Source organism: Pezoporus occidentalis, unplaced genomic scaffold (genome assembly GCF_034315485.1).
Source record: "Pezoporus occidentalis ecotype Australia unplaced genomic scaffold, CSIRO_AGI_Poc_V1 ctg3, whole genome shotgun sequence".
Lineage (NCBI taxonomy): Eukaryota > Metazoa > Chordata > Aves > Psittaciformes > Psittacidae > Pezoporus > Pezoporus occidentalis.
In genome coordinates this window covers 15,591,720-15,609,008 of record NW_026914940.1, presented here as the reverse complement: position 1 = coordinate 15,609,008, position 17,289 = coordinate 15,591,720, and the positions used below count along the sequence as shown (strand labels likewise).

At 34.8% G+C, this 17,289-nt stretch overlaps 1 protein-coding gene across 3 annotated transcripts in view; it reads right to left on the bottom strand.

Moving 5' to 3' along the window:
- The window catches only part of CSMD3 (CUB and Sushi multiple domains 3), a 578,676-nt gene that overhangs the window by 69,079 nt on the left and 492,308 nt on the right, over positions 1–17,289 (bottom strand). For all 3 annotated transcript variants that reach the window (XM_062627150.1, XM_062627151.1, XM_062627152.1), the window contains 8 exons: positions 16,835–16,915; positions 15,627–15,740; positions 10,309–10,497; positions 9,728–9,874; positions 7,321–7,509; positions 4,802–4,987; positions 3,295–3,489; positions 2,732–2,905 (listed from right to left, as the gene is read on the bottom strand). In XM_062627150.1, the coding sequence (XP_062483134.1) occupies positions 2,732–2,905; positions 3,295–3,489; positions 4,802–4,987; positions 7,321–7,509; positions 9,728–9,874; positions 10,309–10,497; positions 15,627–15,740; positions 16,835–16,915 (1,275 nt within the window). The remainder of the gene's footprint in view (positions 1–2,731; positions 2,906–3,294; positions 3,490–4,801; positions 4,988–7,320; positions 7,510–9,727; positions 9,875–10,308; positions 10,498–15,626; positions 15,741–16,834; positions 16,916–17,289) is intronic.

The following is a 17,289-nucleotide window of genomic DNA, read 5'->3' as shown; positions in this document are numbered from 1 at the left end:
GGAAGGGCTGGGAGACGGCAGGGTTGGAGGAGGTATTGGTCGGAGCTTGGTCGGGCTTGGGGGGCGAGTTATCGGTCAGCTGGTGCTGAGGTGTTGTGTTCTCTTCCCTTGTTATTTCCTTTATCATTGTTATTATTGGTGGTAGCAGCAGTGATTTGTGTTATACCTTAGTTACTAAACTGTTCTTATCTCAACCCGTGGGAGTTGTATTCTTTTCGATTCTCCTCTCTGTCCCTTCGGGAGTAGGGGGAGGGGGGAGGGCAAGAAAGGGGGGGAAGTGAGTGAACGAATTACCTGACTGGGTTTAAACCACGACACTTGGATCTTTATCTGCTCCATAGATCTTCCTACTGTATTTTATTTCCCTTCTCCCACTTTCTACCATGTCCTTAATTTCCTCCACCTTCCATCAACTTTTTCAACCTTCTTTAGCAAATTTCTGACTTCTGATTTGTCATTGGATAAACCCATCCCTCCAGCTTAATCACTTGTTGAAGAAGCAAGAATTTAACTAAGTTACTCTGAGCCGTCCCAGAAAGTTCATTCCTGCACAGTGATGTAGCACAGCAGGCAGTGTTGCTGCAAGAGCAATTATGGTAGCCATTACCCTCTTCCTTTTATACATTTGCTCTGTCACTACCTTTTCCTTTTTTTCTTTTCCTTCTTTTTCCAAGACATACATTTTTTTTTTTTATATGCTATATATAATGAATACTACACTCTATTTCTGTAAGTAAAACTTCTATTCATGTTCTCTGCAACAATTTGCAATCATTAAAGCTTTGAAGATATACATTTGAATATTAACTGTAGTTCTATCAGTCTGATACAAAAGGTATCTTTTAGATTACTGTTTTCCTCTCTAGTCCTATAGTTGTTTTAACACATTTTCTTAACTGCTTATTGTTACTGGATAATATAGTATGTGAACTTAATTATAATTAATATCTTCTCAGAAGGGTTGAAAGATGATTTAACCTATTAATATAAGATTATATTATTCTTTTTTACAGACAAATGCAGGAGAAATTAAATTCATTCTGTGTGATCTACACTTGACATAACGTTATTTTGGCAAAATTCTTAAATGCAAGTATTTTTTCAAGGTGCTATTCACAAATAGCAGACAATTTGGCTGATTTCTCTTTTTCACATTTCTCCAAACTTCAACAGCTGTAACCTTTGCAGACAACCCATTAAAAGAAAACCCAGACAAAACAAAAGTCAGAACATTTTGATTACACACATACTATGGTGTCCCTAAACTTTTAGATTTAGAAGTCTGTATTACTGTTTTTGACAGTTTAGAAGAAAAAGAAACTCCAACATGTTTTTTTTTTCCTTCTTATCTCTCTCTGCTAAATGTTTTTCACTGTAAAACTGAAACATAAACAAAGCCTACTTATCCCCTCATCTATATGTCAGAAAACATTTCAGCAGCACAGTTTTTAAAATGGCTGTGTGTTGAAGCTGATGTGGTGGAGATTAGTATGCACTGAAATAAATTGTCTTGAGGTCATTTGTTAGATTTTAAAATATTTCCTGCATTACTTTGGTTGCCATTTAATCATAGAATCACAGTATGGTTTAAGTAGGAAGGGACCTTAAGATCATCTAGTTCCAACTCCCCTTTCAGTAGACCAGGTTGTTCACGGCCCTGTCCAGCCAGTCCTTGAACACTGCTAGGGATGGAGCATTCACAACTTTCTTTGGCAGCCTCTTCCAGTGCCAGTAGCCTGATAAACAAACGTTTTGCTCATTCATGAGTCATCTAAATTAAGCTTAAATTAAGATTTGCACAGAAAAAATTCTGTATTACAGAAGTAAAATTGTTTGGGATGTAGAGTGGCCTAAAAAGGTAAACAGCAATCTGCACAAAGAGATATTGCAACAACACCTATATTTAATGTATAGTTCAGAATCTTCTGAAAGTCTCAGTCCATGGATGTTCTTTTATATTCTCATGTTGAATAACAAGGTATGATACGACCTTCACATAGATTTCTAAAACTGGAACACTATCGTAGCTTTGATTTCTACTGAAACTAAAATGTTAATTGCATACAGTGTTAAAATCAATGTCTCTGCAGTTAACAAAACAACCCAGATCAAGTACATATGCTAATAATGAATTAAAAAGAAGCCCTGAAATACCTTTGCAGGGATCACATGTTCATTCTATTCATAAACTCTTCAGGGACTGGTGTCTGAGTATTTTAAATAAGAGAAGATGCCTAACCATGTACAACTGAAGTGTGTCAAATTTGCTATTGTCTGGATAGAGATTTTCTTTGAGAAATAAAGTTGCAGTGCTCCTGCGAAGTTTCAACCTTTTTTTTTCTTCTGTATCTTTTGCAAGTGTGCAGATTAATTCTGTAACATAACCACTGAGTTCAGGTCTACTATGCAGGTATTTTCTTTTACTGGGAATATGGATTAAAGCTGATATATCTAGAATCAATCAGTCTTACTGTTTATGTACAGGTCTGCTTTAGAGGCATACACAACAATCCAGTGACACGGGTTTTGTATGTTGGGAAGATACTGAAAAAGGGATTAAATCTGTGGAAAGGTAACCATAGTTATAATTAAACACAGCCACACAAATTTTTAAAATGCAAAACTCTCCTCAATGTCTGTGCTAACAGAAAGAGACAAGCTGATTCATTTTGCTTACTTTTGTCTGCTAGAGAGAAAGAAAATAAGGAAGCCATGACATTAGTATCCATACCTAAACATCTGGTCTCAATTCCCCTCCAGAGTCCAGAAGACAGACATTCTCTCACTGCAGAGCCAACTAGCATGTATCCCGAGTCACAAGTAAATATAGCTGTAGATCCATATGTGATTTGAGTTCCAATCTTCTTCCCATTTGGAGGTGTAGGAAGTTCTCCACAAGAAATAACTTTATGGCAAAACCAAATCAAAACAGATATGTACAGCTGAGTATCGCAAGCATAATAATAATTATCAACCAGAAATACTTATTTTTGCCAATTATCAACTAGTCCACTTACCTTGATATTACAGTGAACCAGACAAATACATTTCAGAGTGTTAAGCATTTTTAATTAAAAAGTAATAGATACAGGTCATGCTTACAGCTATTTCCTTGTCACTTAACCTAATGGACTTTATTTGTAAATAATAGCCTTCAGGATACCCAGAAATTCCAACCAGGAAAAAAATTTCTAATTAATATTTAATTAGTTAATTTTTATGTCAAAAAAAAAAAGAAAAGCTATATTTTTATCTGAAGTCTGTAGAACAGATGCACATACAACATGTACTCACTCTGGCAGTAAGGCCGCTCATTTCTCCAACTCCAAGTGCCATTAGCAAGACACTCAATAGATGCTGGTCCCAAACCATAATATCCTGGATCACAGCTGAAAACTACTTTTGTTTTATACTCATAATGTGAACCATTCACTATTTTCCATCTTCCATGTTCCAGTGTAAAAGAATTAATGCTTGGACATGTAACAACTTCCAAAATAATGAAAATACATAGTTAGTTGTGGCTTAATACGGGGAAATTAGGAAAATCTGTGCCTTTGTTAATTCAGAAATATATTTTCAATACAGTGAAGTAATATTTGAAGAGCAAGGCTGCATTTCAAATTGCCTGTGGTTAGCATGTATGAGTTGTCTTATTAAGTAATGATCAATAGACCCGGCAGAGCAGTGACTGTGTATACAGAGCTATGCAACTGGTGTATACAGAACCTATACTATGAATTCACTGTAAATTGAGAGTTATGGAACTGCTGTGATACTTTATGTCAGCCATCAGAGACTTTACTAAAATGGTAGATACATTTCAATTTTTCTACCAGATAAATTCTATGAGATCTTAAAAACTCATTCAGAGAAGCTTTACATCGGTGACAGATAAAATACTATCCATATCCAAGATGGTTTTTCAGCAGCTACACAATTTCATGCTCTTCCTCCAACCCCTCCTAAAGGTTCTACAACCCTAATCTAACATATCAAAAGACAGAGAATAACATTTTTGCTGGATACTACTTTCTCTCCATTTGTACTGGTTCTTTAGATACAGGAAAAGGCATGAGAGAATGAAATTTTCAACAGCAATAAAAAGGAAGAAAAGAAAAAAAAAGGAAAATCTTTGAAAATTATTCTAGGGTATGCTTTCTTTCCTCTCCAAAATTCATTGGGTGAAATAAACAAAATCTTAATGTGCAACAGATACGCTGACATTTCTTTTATCAGTCTTACAATCACTTGGGTTTTCATACCCCATTTATAATGAATGGTATCCACTTCTTTCTGGGACTGAACATGTATTTTTCTTTCAGTGATACTCCCCCAAGTTTAGATGGTGCACGATTATAATGATGGGAGGAATATAAATAATAAGCAACTGTTTTGACAAAGTATTCCAGAGGACCAGAGCCTTTTAAATTCTGGATAGTAAACAGGATTTTTTAACAGTATATAAACAGTGTGAACTGTGAAACTCTCACTAAAGAGATGGCTTTTGCCTAAACCTCTGCAACCATTAACTTTGATGTAGCTATAAATTAATCATCAGTTTGAAAATTTTCATAATCTCTAGTGTATTTCTTCTGCCGTCACAGAATGTTTCAATACATAGCTCAGGTATATACATTTCAAATATGTATTTCGCAATAATTTAATACCAACAATTATTCATAGATTAAAGTAACCAGAAGCCAAAAGTTTAAGTAATATGAAGATTTGTGCTCTGGATAAATAAACAAAGTGTATGGCCAGGTTCTTACTCGCTGGAGAGTTTTTACTTGTTACTTACCTACACAGCGAGGTGTTTTATTGTGATTGCTCCAGGTACCATCTGGCTGGCAGACTGCAGTAGTAAGTTCCTTGGCTGATAGTCTATATCCATCATTGCAAAAATAAGTAACACGAGTGCCAACTAAGTAATCTGTGGTTAATATCCCACCATTTAATGGAGCTTTAGGAATTCCACACGATATTGCTGAGTAAAGAGAAAGACATAGTTATTTTCTATCATCTTCTGCACTATAAACTCCCACTTGCTCACCTCAAAGTGTTTATGAATTGTAGTTCCCTGGAAACTATGCTAAGAAAGATAAGGAGGTTACTGGTGACAGCCAACATGGCTTCACTAAGGGCAAATCATGCCTGAACTGATTTGGTGACTTCTATGATGGGGTTACATCATAGAAGCTGCAGGATAAGCGAAGAGCAACTGACATCATCTACCTGGACTTGTGCAAGGCATTTGACAATGTCCCGCGTTACAGCCTTGTTTCTAAAGTGGTGGAACGAATCACTGATGGACCTTTCAGTGGATGAAGAATTGGCTGGATGGCCGTACTCTAAGACTTGATGTCAGTGGCTTGATGTCCAAGTGAAGACAAGTAATGAGTGCTGTTTTGCAGGGGTTCTCTCCTCATTCCTCTCTCTCACACTGCTGTGCAGTGTTCTGCCCTATGTGCTTCTCCCCCTCAACTCTGCTTTTGTGAAACCCCTCCTGCAGTACTGCATCCAACTGGGTTCAACATACGATATACATGGACCTGTTGGAGGAAGTCCAGTGAAGGGCCACAAAGATGGTCAGAGAGTTGGAGCACCTCTCCAATGCAAACAGGCTGAGAGAGTTGGAGTTATTCAGCCTGGAGATGACTTTGAACTACTCTGTAGTGAAACTGTACTGCTCAGTAGTAGGGGGAATGGCAAAGCTATTCTTGTCTTGTCTTGTAAATACCCTTTATGAAAGAACGTGAGAGCGATTTACTGATGATGTTCTCAAACTTTTGATACAAGTGATTGTACCATAAACTGACTGTATCACTCATGTATGTTGGATAATTTTCTCCTCAGCTAAACAATGGAAAATTAGATGTATGGAAGCAGCTTATTCCTGAGGCATTTTGCAGTAAAGTCTTAGGTTGAACCTGAAGAGTTTGCTGTCATGAGCTGCAGCTACATAGAATGGCCAGAGATCACTTTCTGTGCATAAGCACTTGCTGGGAGAATTGAGTAAGTTCATATCATGTATCAAAGCTCACCTTATAATGTATAATTACAATTAACTGTTATTAATGGTTATTCCATTAATACATACATAAAATAATTTTCAATATGCTAACATTTGGTGGCAACAGTCTTTGTATTTGATCAGACACCATGAGATTACTAAGCACTTAACGCCATTTGTTCTTAAAGTATTATCCGAGTATTACAACTATTTCTATCACTGAACTCAGTATGTTGAGAATAATTATCTGCTACTTGAAATTGGTAAATTGCTTGTTTTGATTTGTTGGTTTATTTTTAATTCAACATTGTTTGCAACATATAATTAACAATCTGATCAAGTTCTAGAAATAACTGACATGAAGGCAGTCCTTAGATAACTGATGTGGGAAAAAGGCTTAAGCAATATATGTAGCAAATGCATTGCCTGTGGTTTTTTTCTGGGGGAGGGGGGCAATTTCAGTTTTTAAAAATACAGGCAGACTTTTTATGTATTAAGACAAATTTCTCAAAAACCTTTTAAACTGAGATTATGTCACCTTTAATAAAGGTTAGGTTGCTTTCCCTTAGAAACATATAGTTCAAAGACTTTTTGTCCATTAACATGGAACAGTCCCATATCATTTATCTCTGCTGGTTATTTTGAATAAAGACATGTCCAAAGTTTCATGAAAAACATTCATTCTAATAGCTCACTGAATAGTGACATAGGTTAAGCTATCAGAACAATAGCGCTTTTTTTTCAGGAAAGGAAGAATTAGAATACAGTTGTGATGGGTATTAAATAAGAATTTCCTTTACATTGTTAAGTAGAAAAAGATTTGCTTTTTATAAGGCAGCAGAACTTGATGAAGTTAACTTGATGAATCTTTCAAATTTTAATTCAAACCACAGAAGATTAGAATGGCATCATAGGTAATGCTTTTTAATCCAGCGTCCTGTTCTTGGAAATATAGCAAGTTTCAGGTCTATTTGCTATATAGTTCTTGTATCATAAACAAACTTTACTAAATATTCAGCCTCAAATGAACTTTTTGAGTAATTTCATATTTAAAATTTCTTGTGTTTTTTTCCCCTCACAGAGATGTAGATTATTCTTAGTATCTTCCAGTCTTAAGAAATTCTGTTGAAATACTATTTCTTTAAAAATACATTTGTTTTTCTAAGTTTTATCAGGCAGAAAAATTTTCGTAGAAAGGCACAACCATGATGTAATTACCTGCTATTCTTTTCTTAACTGATGGCTTACATTAGAAAAGGAAAAAGAAAGTTCCTTACATTGTATTATTTTATAATGAAAGAATTTACCTTGACAAGCTGGGACTGGAACATCCCATGAGTAATAACCAAATGGAGACTTCCTGCATACAGCAGTACTTTTCCCAATGAGCCGAAAACCTCTATCGCAAGCCCAGCGAACCATGCTGTTGAGCTGTCCACCTGTCTGACTGACAATGAAACCATGTGGAGGGGACTCTGGAGTACTACAGTAGAGAGCTTTAAAAATAAATATTGAATAAATAAAAGATACATTTAGAATCCAGATGACAATTCTTGACAATTCAGTCAACATCTAATAACAAGCTGAGAAAACATCAATAAGAGTTGTTAAGTGGTTGGATTTTGTGTCCTGATCACGCAGATATTAAGCAATTTCACAAAGTTTGAAGGCAAAAAATAAAAGGGCTTCAGGTTTTAGCAGTCTCAAAGGAAATACAGTGGTAGTCCACTTGTATAACTGTTTTATCATCATCTTTCTTAAACCAAGTAAGCTACAGAATTTCAGTTCATGATAAAATTTATTGCAATTGTATAAATTTCAGTAGTATGCAATTTATTTTTTTTTATGATGGAAACATCAAGGGCAAACTGCACAAAACTTTTTAAATAATCTTTTCCTTCTGGTCCTAAATGAATCATTAATTTCAAGTTATGTGATACAATGAACTGAAGTGAGCTAGCAAATCCAAATAGATTTTAATTCTATTCATGAGTGTCACCATAAATCCATGGAAAAAACCACTGAATCTAGTAGGTCACTTGGGTTTAGCCTACCTTGCCAAAGGAATGGACCAGAAAGGACCTGCGACCTGAAAGCAAGGTTAAGATAAACGTTGTTTAAGAATTTTACTTCGTCTCTGATTGGTTTTGTTCAAGGATGAGCCAAGACTGCTTAGCCAAGACAGCAATTTCCCATTTTGAAGGAAAGAAAATTAAGTTAGAAGTTTGCTTCTAAGTGCATCCTTCATGCTTTGAAGACACATGAAAACTACTGGTACATATTTTTTCAGGCAAATACAGAAGTACTACTTCCCTTGCGCTTTAGGCCTTCTGTGTTCCATGACTTCAGGGCAATGGTTTTCTCAGACAAAGGTTTATTCTGATCAGGATGGAATCATGTGGCTGTTTACTCTTTCTTTAAACACTGCCCTATCTTTCATATCACATGGTATGAAAATATTTTCTTCCTTACACTAAATTGCTTCTGCTTTATACTCTTGAAAGAATCAGATATATACACACCCATGCTTCTTCAGTGTATAAGAAAATATACTGTGACATTTTCTGTGTGGTACAGATCACCAGTAAATATTTCCTGTCTACCTCCTAATGGTTCTCTCACTGACAGTAGGAAGAGAGTTTTAAGAACTTTCTCTTCTTTCTAACAAGCAATATATGCAATGAAAATAGGTACCATACAATACATTAGCCAAAAGTGGATCTTATCTAGCTATACAACAAACATGTTACTTCTGAGAAAACTGTTCTCTCCTAAAGGGAAAGATGATGCTGATACTGATTAACAGACCTTTGTTAGTCTAATTATTTTTCTGCAATAGTGAAGTAGCCAAAAATTGAGTCAGGAAAAAAACAAAAAACAAACAAACAAAAAAACATAGCAGAAAGAATTTTATATTTATTCTCTACTGCTTTCTCCACTTTGTAAAGTGAAATTGTTTTATGCCAGTAACTTCTCCAGTATCTACAACTACTATCCCCAGTACTTTTCATTAAGTGTATTTAATGCCTTTTGTCATGATAAAAATAAATTGTGTAATTGCTGTCAACTGCAACAGATCTATTTTGACTTAATTAATGAAAAGTAGTATCCAGTAAAAATTGATATTATACAATAATTCTGTAAAAGCAATTATATAAAAATCAATCATCTTTGTCAAGTACCATCTTCACATCATATGCACAAATATGTTCATTTGAATTAATAGCACACACAGTGTTGGCTTTTCTAATACTGATTGCTGCTTCTGTTGAACCTCACGAAGTTCCATCCTTCTGAGTTTCACAATTTTTCACCTTATATCTGTTTTCCCTCCTGCCTTGTTACACCTCTTCCTCTGTACCACCTGAAGTGTTAATGATCCAGTAATGAACACAGAGGCACATGAATGCAAATAAGTGATGGGAGGGAGAATGGAAATGCTGCTTCTTTCATCTTTAGTACTGCCCTATGCCATTTTAAAGTCCTGTGAAATATTTGCTTAAATATCTACAGAGCATGTGCTTCATATATTCTTCTTAGGTTTTTTTAACTCACAAGATTAGTATCAAGAGGTTCATATATAAAGCAGGTTGGATTTCCTTTCGGTCTGGGAAATTAATGTTGCAAAATTTAGCTTACATTACCATTTTCACATGAGTAAATTATGTTGCACACTGAAATTTTACACACATTAAAGAAGTCTGATTTACATACCTACATATCTTATCCTGAAACCTTTTTTATTGGTGCCATGATCTGCTGACCACCGGAGAAATACTTCATGGCCATGGCTGGTTATGTTTAGAGAAGACGAATAGTCCCCACTGAGTGAAATGAGCAATGGGCTGTGACTATTTGGTCCTTGATACAAGGAAGAAAGAAGAAAAAAAAGAAAAAAAAAAAGGAAAAAGAGAAAAAGGGAGTTACAAAGTTTAAAATAACATACAGTGAACTATATACATGCAATTAATAGATATAAAAACATCCTCCAAACAATGGTAAAAAAAATGTGAATTAAAAAATGGAAGTTGATATTATATGTTATACATTAGGCAGTACATATTTATTCAGAAAAAAAAATTATTTCTAAACATAATTAATCCAGTACAATTTTGAAAAAGTAATCCAACAGTTATTTTAGCACAACAAATCAAAATAATTTTTCATTTAAGATTTTAATATATATATATACTGACAAATTATGTTCTGCATAAACAGTAGTGATTATACAGATGCAGTGTAAAATACATATATGGAGAAAAAGGATCATTCAAAGTTGTGCATCCCATAGTTACCATCAAACACCTCAAGTATATCAAATTCCTTTTCTGTCTGGAAGAATTCGAAGAACATGCTTATATTATAACCCTTTTCCACAGTAATGGTCCACGCACACATCTGAAGATTTGGGTAGCTGTCAGGATATCCAGGGCTCAGTATTACTCCTGTTGAATCCAGACGCATTTCATTGGCTGGGCAGAGAACTGTGAAATAGAAAGACTGGTAAAAATGCTAAAGACCAACATTTATGTTTCATGTGATCTTTGCAAGATTTTCCAGAGTTTATAAGATCTGCATTACTCATTTTAGCTCTGTAAATAAGAAAGATTGTCAACATTTTAGAAAATCATTTCAAAGTCAGAATAAAACTCTAAATTATGTATATCTTGAAAATAAGCCCTGCAACCCTCAGAAGTTATCAACTCATTACATTTTTCTTCTTTCATTCTCTAGAAGATAAGATATTCTTGTAGGCTGTACTTAAGTACAAAATTGTTGCATTGTTCAAAAACTGAACTGTAGACTTTTTTTTCTCCCTCAGATTACTATTACTGTTAGCAATAATCCCAGGTAAAGTCTTGCACTGGAAGCAAAACTTGAAGACACTGTGATTTTTCATTGTCAGATTCTAAATAAAGAGTAACTAATCCCTCCCACAACCTGTCTGTATAAAGCAGCGCCTTAATTTTGAGTTCCTCAATCAAGCTCCAAGAAGACTGATGTACCTGCACAAAATGCAAGCACTATTCAGACATGACGCCTTTGTTCTAGTAAATAAAAAACATGCTTCAAGCTGACATTGTGTTGCTCAGAAGGACTAACTAGACAAGAAGATGACTTATGCTAATTCAGCTACCTAGTTTTTAGATTCATAGAAACATCGGGAAATGCTAGGTTATTGCCTTTACGTGCAACAAAAACCTCTGTTTTTCTTTTACCGCACCTAATACAGTCCTGCGTCTTTCCTTACCAAAAAAAAAGCAGCAGAGTCCTTAAAATCAAAGCTTATGACTAGCAGTATGTTGGTGTTATAATCCTTAATGAGCTAAAGAATCTCAGGATGACTTCTCCTTTTAACAAAAATGTACAATGATACAACATTTCACCATAAGACAAACACTTTCTGAGGAAATTAAGATCAACTTTCCTCCTTCTAGCACTGAGACAGACTGTCTCCCTGGTGAAGAGATATTAAGTCACATGAAGAAGAAGTTATAAAACACAGAATTTCTTAACTGCTGACAGCCTTTTTCCAAATTTAAGTCTAAGAAATAAGAAAAGGAACATGCTTTATCCTTTTTCTCGAGAACATTGCTGGGAGGCTCTAAACCCCACAACATGAGAGTGTTTCCTGCAGGGATGAAAAAAGACACATGCTCATCCCTGCTGACCTTTTCCATGGGTATTGCCAACCATACCTTCACCATACTTTAAAGAATTACTTTTTCTTATTTTCCACATCATATTCTGAAGTTATTCACATTCCACTTACAGCTGTGCTGGAAAATACACAGCAGCTCTGGCTATTCTTAACTGCCATAGTCTCAGGAGGAATACAGGATGCTAGCAGGAAAAATGCTACTTTGTAAATAATTTATCACAAATATTTAAAGTAGCTGCTCAAACTGAGAAAAAAAGTGTTTAAAAATATGATGAAGAGGCTTGATTTTGAATTTATCTTGATTCACTAGATCTACACAAATAACAATCCCATTAAATAAAAACATTTGATAATACTATTTCATATGGTAGAGTTAAACTTTGTCTTAGCTGTTATAATCACTCATGCTCTGCCAGTGAGGAGGAGCGCAAGAAGCTGGAAGAGAGCAAAACCACGACACATAACTCAAACTACCCAGAAATATATTTGACACCACAGCCTGTCATGCTCAGTATATAAAGTGGAGGGAGCTGGTTGCTTTGGGCTGGGTTAGTAGGTGGTATTTGTATTGTGCATCACTTGCTGGTCCTGGGGTTTATTTCTCTCCTGTTGTCTTCATTTTCATTACAATTGCTATTAGTAGCAGTAGCATTGTTATTACATTTTTTTTAATTTCAATTGTTCTTATTTCAACCCAAGGCTTTCACCTTTGTCTGATCATCCTTCCTATCTCACTGTGTGGGGAGTGAGTGAGAGGTTCCATATTTAGTTACCAGCTGGGGTTAAACCATAACACCATGTTGCTGGAACTTTTTCCAATAGTTGGTTTTGCTTTATGATAAATGAACAAGTGCCTACAGTTTATTCACTGAACTGAACTGAACACTACTAAACAGGAGCCTTAAATTGTTTTGGATTTTTTATATTCACAACAGACAAAACTGTGTTAGTACTCAGCTGTTACAAGTTATACAAGAAAATAACTGGATTTTAGATTTCTCCAGAACACTGAAAACAATGTTGGCTTATTAAATACAAAAATCATACTTTTATGGGGGAAAAGTCATTGGACTATGAAGACAGATAAGAGAATACAGAAAAGAAGAGAAAGTGAGAGCAATAAAGAACAACCATCTTCATAAACAAACCTCGTAAAAATCATAGAATCACCAGATGATTGTGGTTAGAAAGAACCTTTGAACAACATGTAGTCCAACCCCTGCCACAGGCAGAGACATCTTTTACTAGATTAGATTGCTCAAAGAGCCATCCAACCTGATCTTGAAAAAAAGGAAGCAATCTGTCCACATATTTTAAAATATTGATCTCTCACTTTCAAAACAAGCATTTCATTGCTAACTTTAGAAAGTTGATTTTCATGTCCTGTGTTTGTCTCAATTCATCAAGAAGAGATTGAATATAACACCCTCACATGAGAAAACTCCTGTGGCTAGAATTTGGCTGCCAAACTACAGTGATGGGCTACTTGAATTACAGACTTTATTCCAAGTAAATGAAAGAATTGCTCTTGTCAGCTCCATACATACATACATATATATATATATATATGTAAAGACACACACACACAGAGAAGTGTGGCAGGAAGGCAGGAAAAGCATCTAGTAAATAAAAGACATGCTGCTTTTTTTTTTTTTCATTTGGCTGCAGTGGTTTATTTACAGCCACTTTTGCTGATTCTGTATGATTCTGCTTTGCAAACTCTCCTCAATTTCAGGATATTCAGCTAAATGTCCCTCAGGAATTTTCTAAACGGCTAAAGACTTCTTTCTGCTCAATGGATTCTCTTGGGAGTCGGGTAGCTAGGGTTCTTTTTTTTTTTTTTTATATGAATCTAGAGCTAATGTAGCTGAGATATAGCTGAGAGTCATCACTCAAGAATTTCAGGGTCCTCTGATTATGATATAAAATACAGTTTCAATTTTCTTACTCTGAAGCTTTCATTTTATCCTGAAAGTAGAAGATAATTTCAAGGAAATTAAGGGCAAATTTACATGCTGCATATGGGAAATACGTTTTAACAAAAGAAGATGATAAGGATGATAAGCATTGGCATAAGCTTGAATTTAGTGATTACTTTCTGATCTAAAGAAGGAAATGCTCAAGAATTTTAAGAAATACTTGAAAAATAGAAAACAAAGTGCCATAGTTTTAAATAGTACTAAGTGTGGTGTTGTCATGGTTTAAGCTCAGCTGCAAATCATGGTGTCTCTCTCTCACTCCACCCCTTCTTTCCCTCCCCCTACTCCCAGAGGGACAGAGAGGAGAATCAAAAAGAATGCAACTCCCACGGGTTGCTATAAGAACAGTTTAGTAACTAAGGTATAACACAAATCACTACTGCTACTACCAATAATAATAATGATAAGGGAAATAACAAGGGAAGAAAATACACCACCTCACCACCAGCTGACCAATAACTCAACCCACCCCACCTGACTGAGCACCGACTGATACCTAGTCCAACCCTGCAGAACTGTAGCCCTTCCAGGTAACTCTCAGTTACATCCTGGGCATGACGTGCTATGGTATGGAATACCTCTTTGGCTAGTTTGGGTCAGGTGTCCTGTCTCTGCTTCCTCCTGGCTTCCCCTCCCCCCTGGCAGAGCATGAGGCTCAGGAAGTCCTTGGTCAGTCTAAACATTGCTAAGCAGCAACTAAAAACATTGGTGTTATCAGCGCTGTTCCTAGGCCAAAAGTCCTAGGAACTTAGTGCTGCACCAGCTACTAAGAAGGAGAAAAATGACTGCTACTGCTGAACCCAGGACAGATGTAAACTAACCTGGAACGATTAAAATGTCCAAATAAAATCTTAAATATGTTTTGCTTCAGTATTTCCTTCTAGGGATACTTTACTATTGACAACTATGTCTTTACTGCAATACCTTGGATTCAAAATTAAATTAGAGTTATTTAAATTCTGTTCAGCAGCACTTTTCAGATTTAATAATTAAATGAATGTTGAATGTGGGTATTAATTTCAAGTTAAAAATTGAAGCAAAATTGAAGCAAAACTCACCAAACAGTTGGTAAAGTGTCTAACATATACACAAGGTTAAGGCAACAGAATTTAACACTGTGAAGTCTAACAACAAATCTATGCTCTGCTTAATGAAAAGAATTAGTGAACTAATACAAACATGAACCAACAGAAGAACTGAGTTAATTTTTTCAGAGTGGTTCTTATGTAGTGTGTTATAGCCTGCACAATTAAAGTATGGTAGCTTATACCTAAAACCTGTGTAGTATACTAAAATGACAAAAGAGATAAATTTTAGGCACAGAATTTTGTTTTGGGTCTTGCAATGAATATGAATATGCCTTCAGCAACAAATGCTGAAAGAATGCCTCAGGATCAGCACATAGGTCTCTGTTCATCATGTTTTAATCTTGTTTTGACTTTAACAGCGAGGTAATGTTATATCTGTCTATTCACAGTTTCAATAAAAGGTGGAAAATATGAACATACACAGGCACGCACACACACAAACGCACATATAGAAAGCCTATTATTTGGAATACCTTGAATAAAAAGGTAAGCACTTAAAGTTGCACTGAAATACGGTGTTGGAATCTTGTTCACCCAAATCCATGCTATATTAATTTAGCATTTTTTAGAATTTCCATATTAATTTTCATATTATTATGTCTCATATATTATATTTAGACTTCCTCCAAATAAAAATAACTGAAATTTTCACAAAGTAGAGCAGCAGTCCTTTAAACTCATCAAATTTATTAAAACATTACTACTTATTCTTCATTAATATATGATGCTTATTCACCATAACCAACAGTGCTAACACTGGGAATAATATCAAAAAGTCTTAAATATTTTCAGTATGCCATCTTTCGTAAAGACATAGTGGAGAGTATTTAAGTAATCACCATTCAGTTGGTTTGGCAGGAGGAAAAGAAAAAGGATAAAAGAACCTTGACAGGTAGGTGGTGCTCCATCCATCTGAAGCCTTTCACCAAGTCGGCAAGTCAGAATCTCATTACCAACCAATGTAAAGCCTGGTTGACACTGGTATCTTATTATGTCTCCTGTTTGGAAAAACAAAACAAGACGAAACACAAACAAACAAAAGAAACATTAAACAGTAATTAACTAGGACTTTTTCTTTAAAAACATTATTGATTAATGAGGTTTCTTGCCATCATATATAATGGGATATATGACCTCTGGCATAAACAACTTCCATTTGCCTAAGAAATGTGGTAAATGAGCATTGTGTTGCACACTGTGCTGCATTTATCACTGTTTTTCACCACATTATTTGTTGGATAGTTTGCTAATTTGTCTGGGTTTGACTGATGCTGTGTGAACCATGTGTCCACAAAGCTTTAAGCAATATAATTTATTGGATAACCATTATGAAATAAATTAACAGATAAGACTGAGTCAGTAACTCGTAAAATCCTGAGGGGGATGTGGAAAATAAATAGGAACTGGATTTAGTTGATATCTAACTTTAGCATAGTGAGAATGAGAAATTGTCAATTTCAATTAAGAAGTTAAAAATTCATATAGGTTATGTACCGACCAGAGTAAAAATGTTGGTTTTCTCTTTGTTACCAGTATTGGACTCTACTATTGGACTCTACTAAAAATAAATTTATTTTTATTTGCCATAATGTGAGCAAAATCAGTTGATCTGACATTTTACATTTGATCTTGTAAATCATATTTCTTTGACATATAGGTGATTAGGTAATATTATTAATATATCTTAGAAGTCCAGAATGTCTTCCCCTTCTCAGATCTTCTTAATTTTTACAAATTTGACTTTATTCTTCAGGATACAATACTTTATTTCTGCTCCAGAATAAACCACTGTCTTATGTCATCTTTTGGGTTTTGTTTGTTTCCATATAAGGCAATGTTTCCTATTAAACATTATGAAAAATTTTAAAATGAAATTAATTAGAAACAAATTACTGTGTTACTTATATATATGGGATTCACAAAGTTAAAGGAAGAGGAATGACTTTGTAAAAAATTTATTTTCAAACATAAATTAACATCTTACAAGCATGGCTTGCACCCTGAAAAGCAAGAAATTTCAGGTTTGTTGTTTTTTTTTGTTTGTTTTTTTTTTAAGAAAGAAAAAGTTCCTTTTAGTTTTCTTTTTGATTACCTATTTCAAATTCATCATCCTCAGTTAGAATTTCAGCATTTGGTATACTTGTTGGAGGCTGGCACACTCGGAGCTGGTAGGCTATAAACAGAAAGCAAGCGTAGTTGACATTCCCATACTTAGTTAACTCACCCATGCAAACATAACTGATTCAATAACCACATTAATAGCATCAAATCAAACATCTATTCATTTACTTCGAAATTTTCAAGAGAACTAACAAAGGAAATATTAATTTCAGAATTAAGGAAAAATTGGAAGTTGCACCTGTGATCTTATTTAATTTCAGCGGCAAAACTCTCTTCATAAACACCTAAAAGCTTAGAAACGGGTATCAATTTTCTCACTTATGTGATCTCATCTGAAAAGCATATATTTTATGTACTGTGCAATCATTATTTTGGTTTGGGTTTTTTACAATATATTTTTACTGCTGAACGCTTCCACTTTTAAAA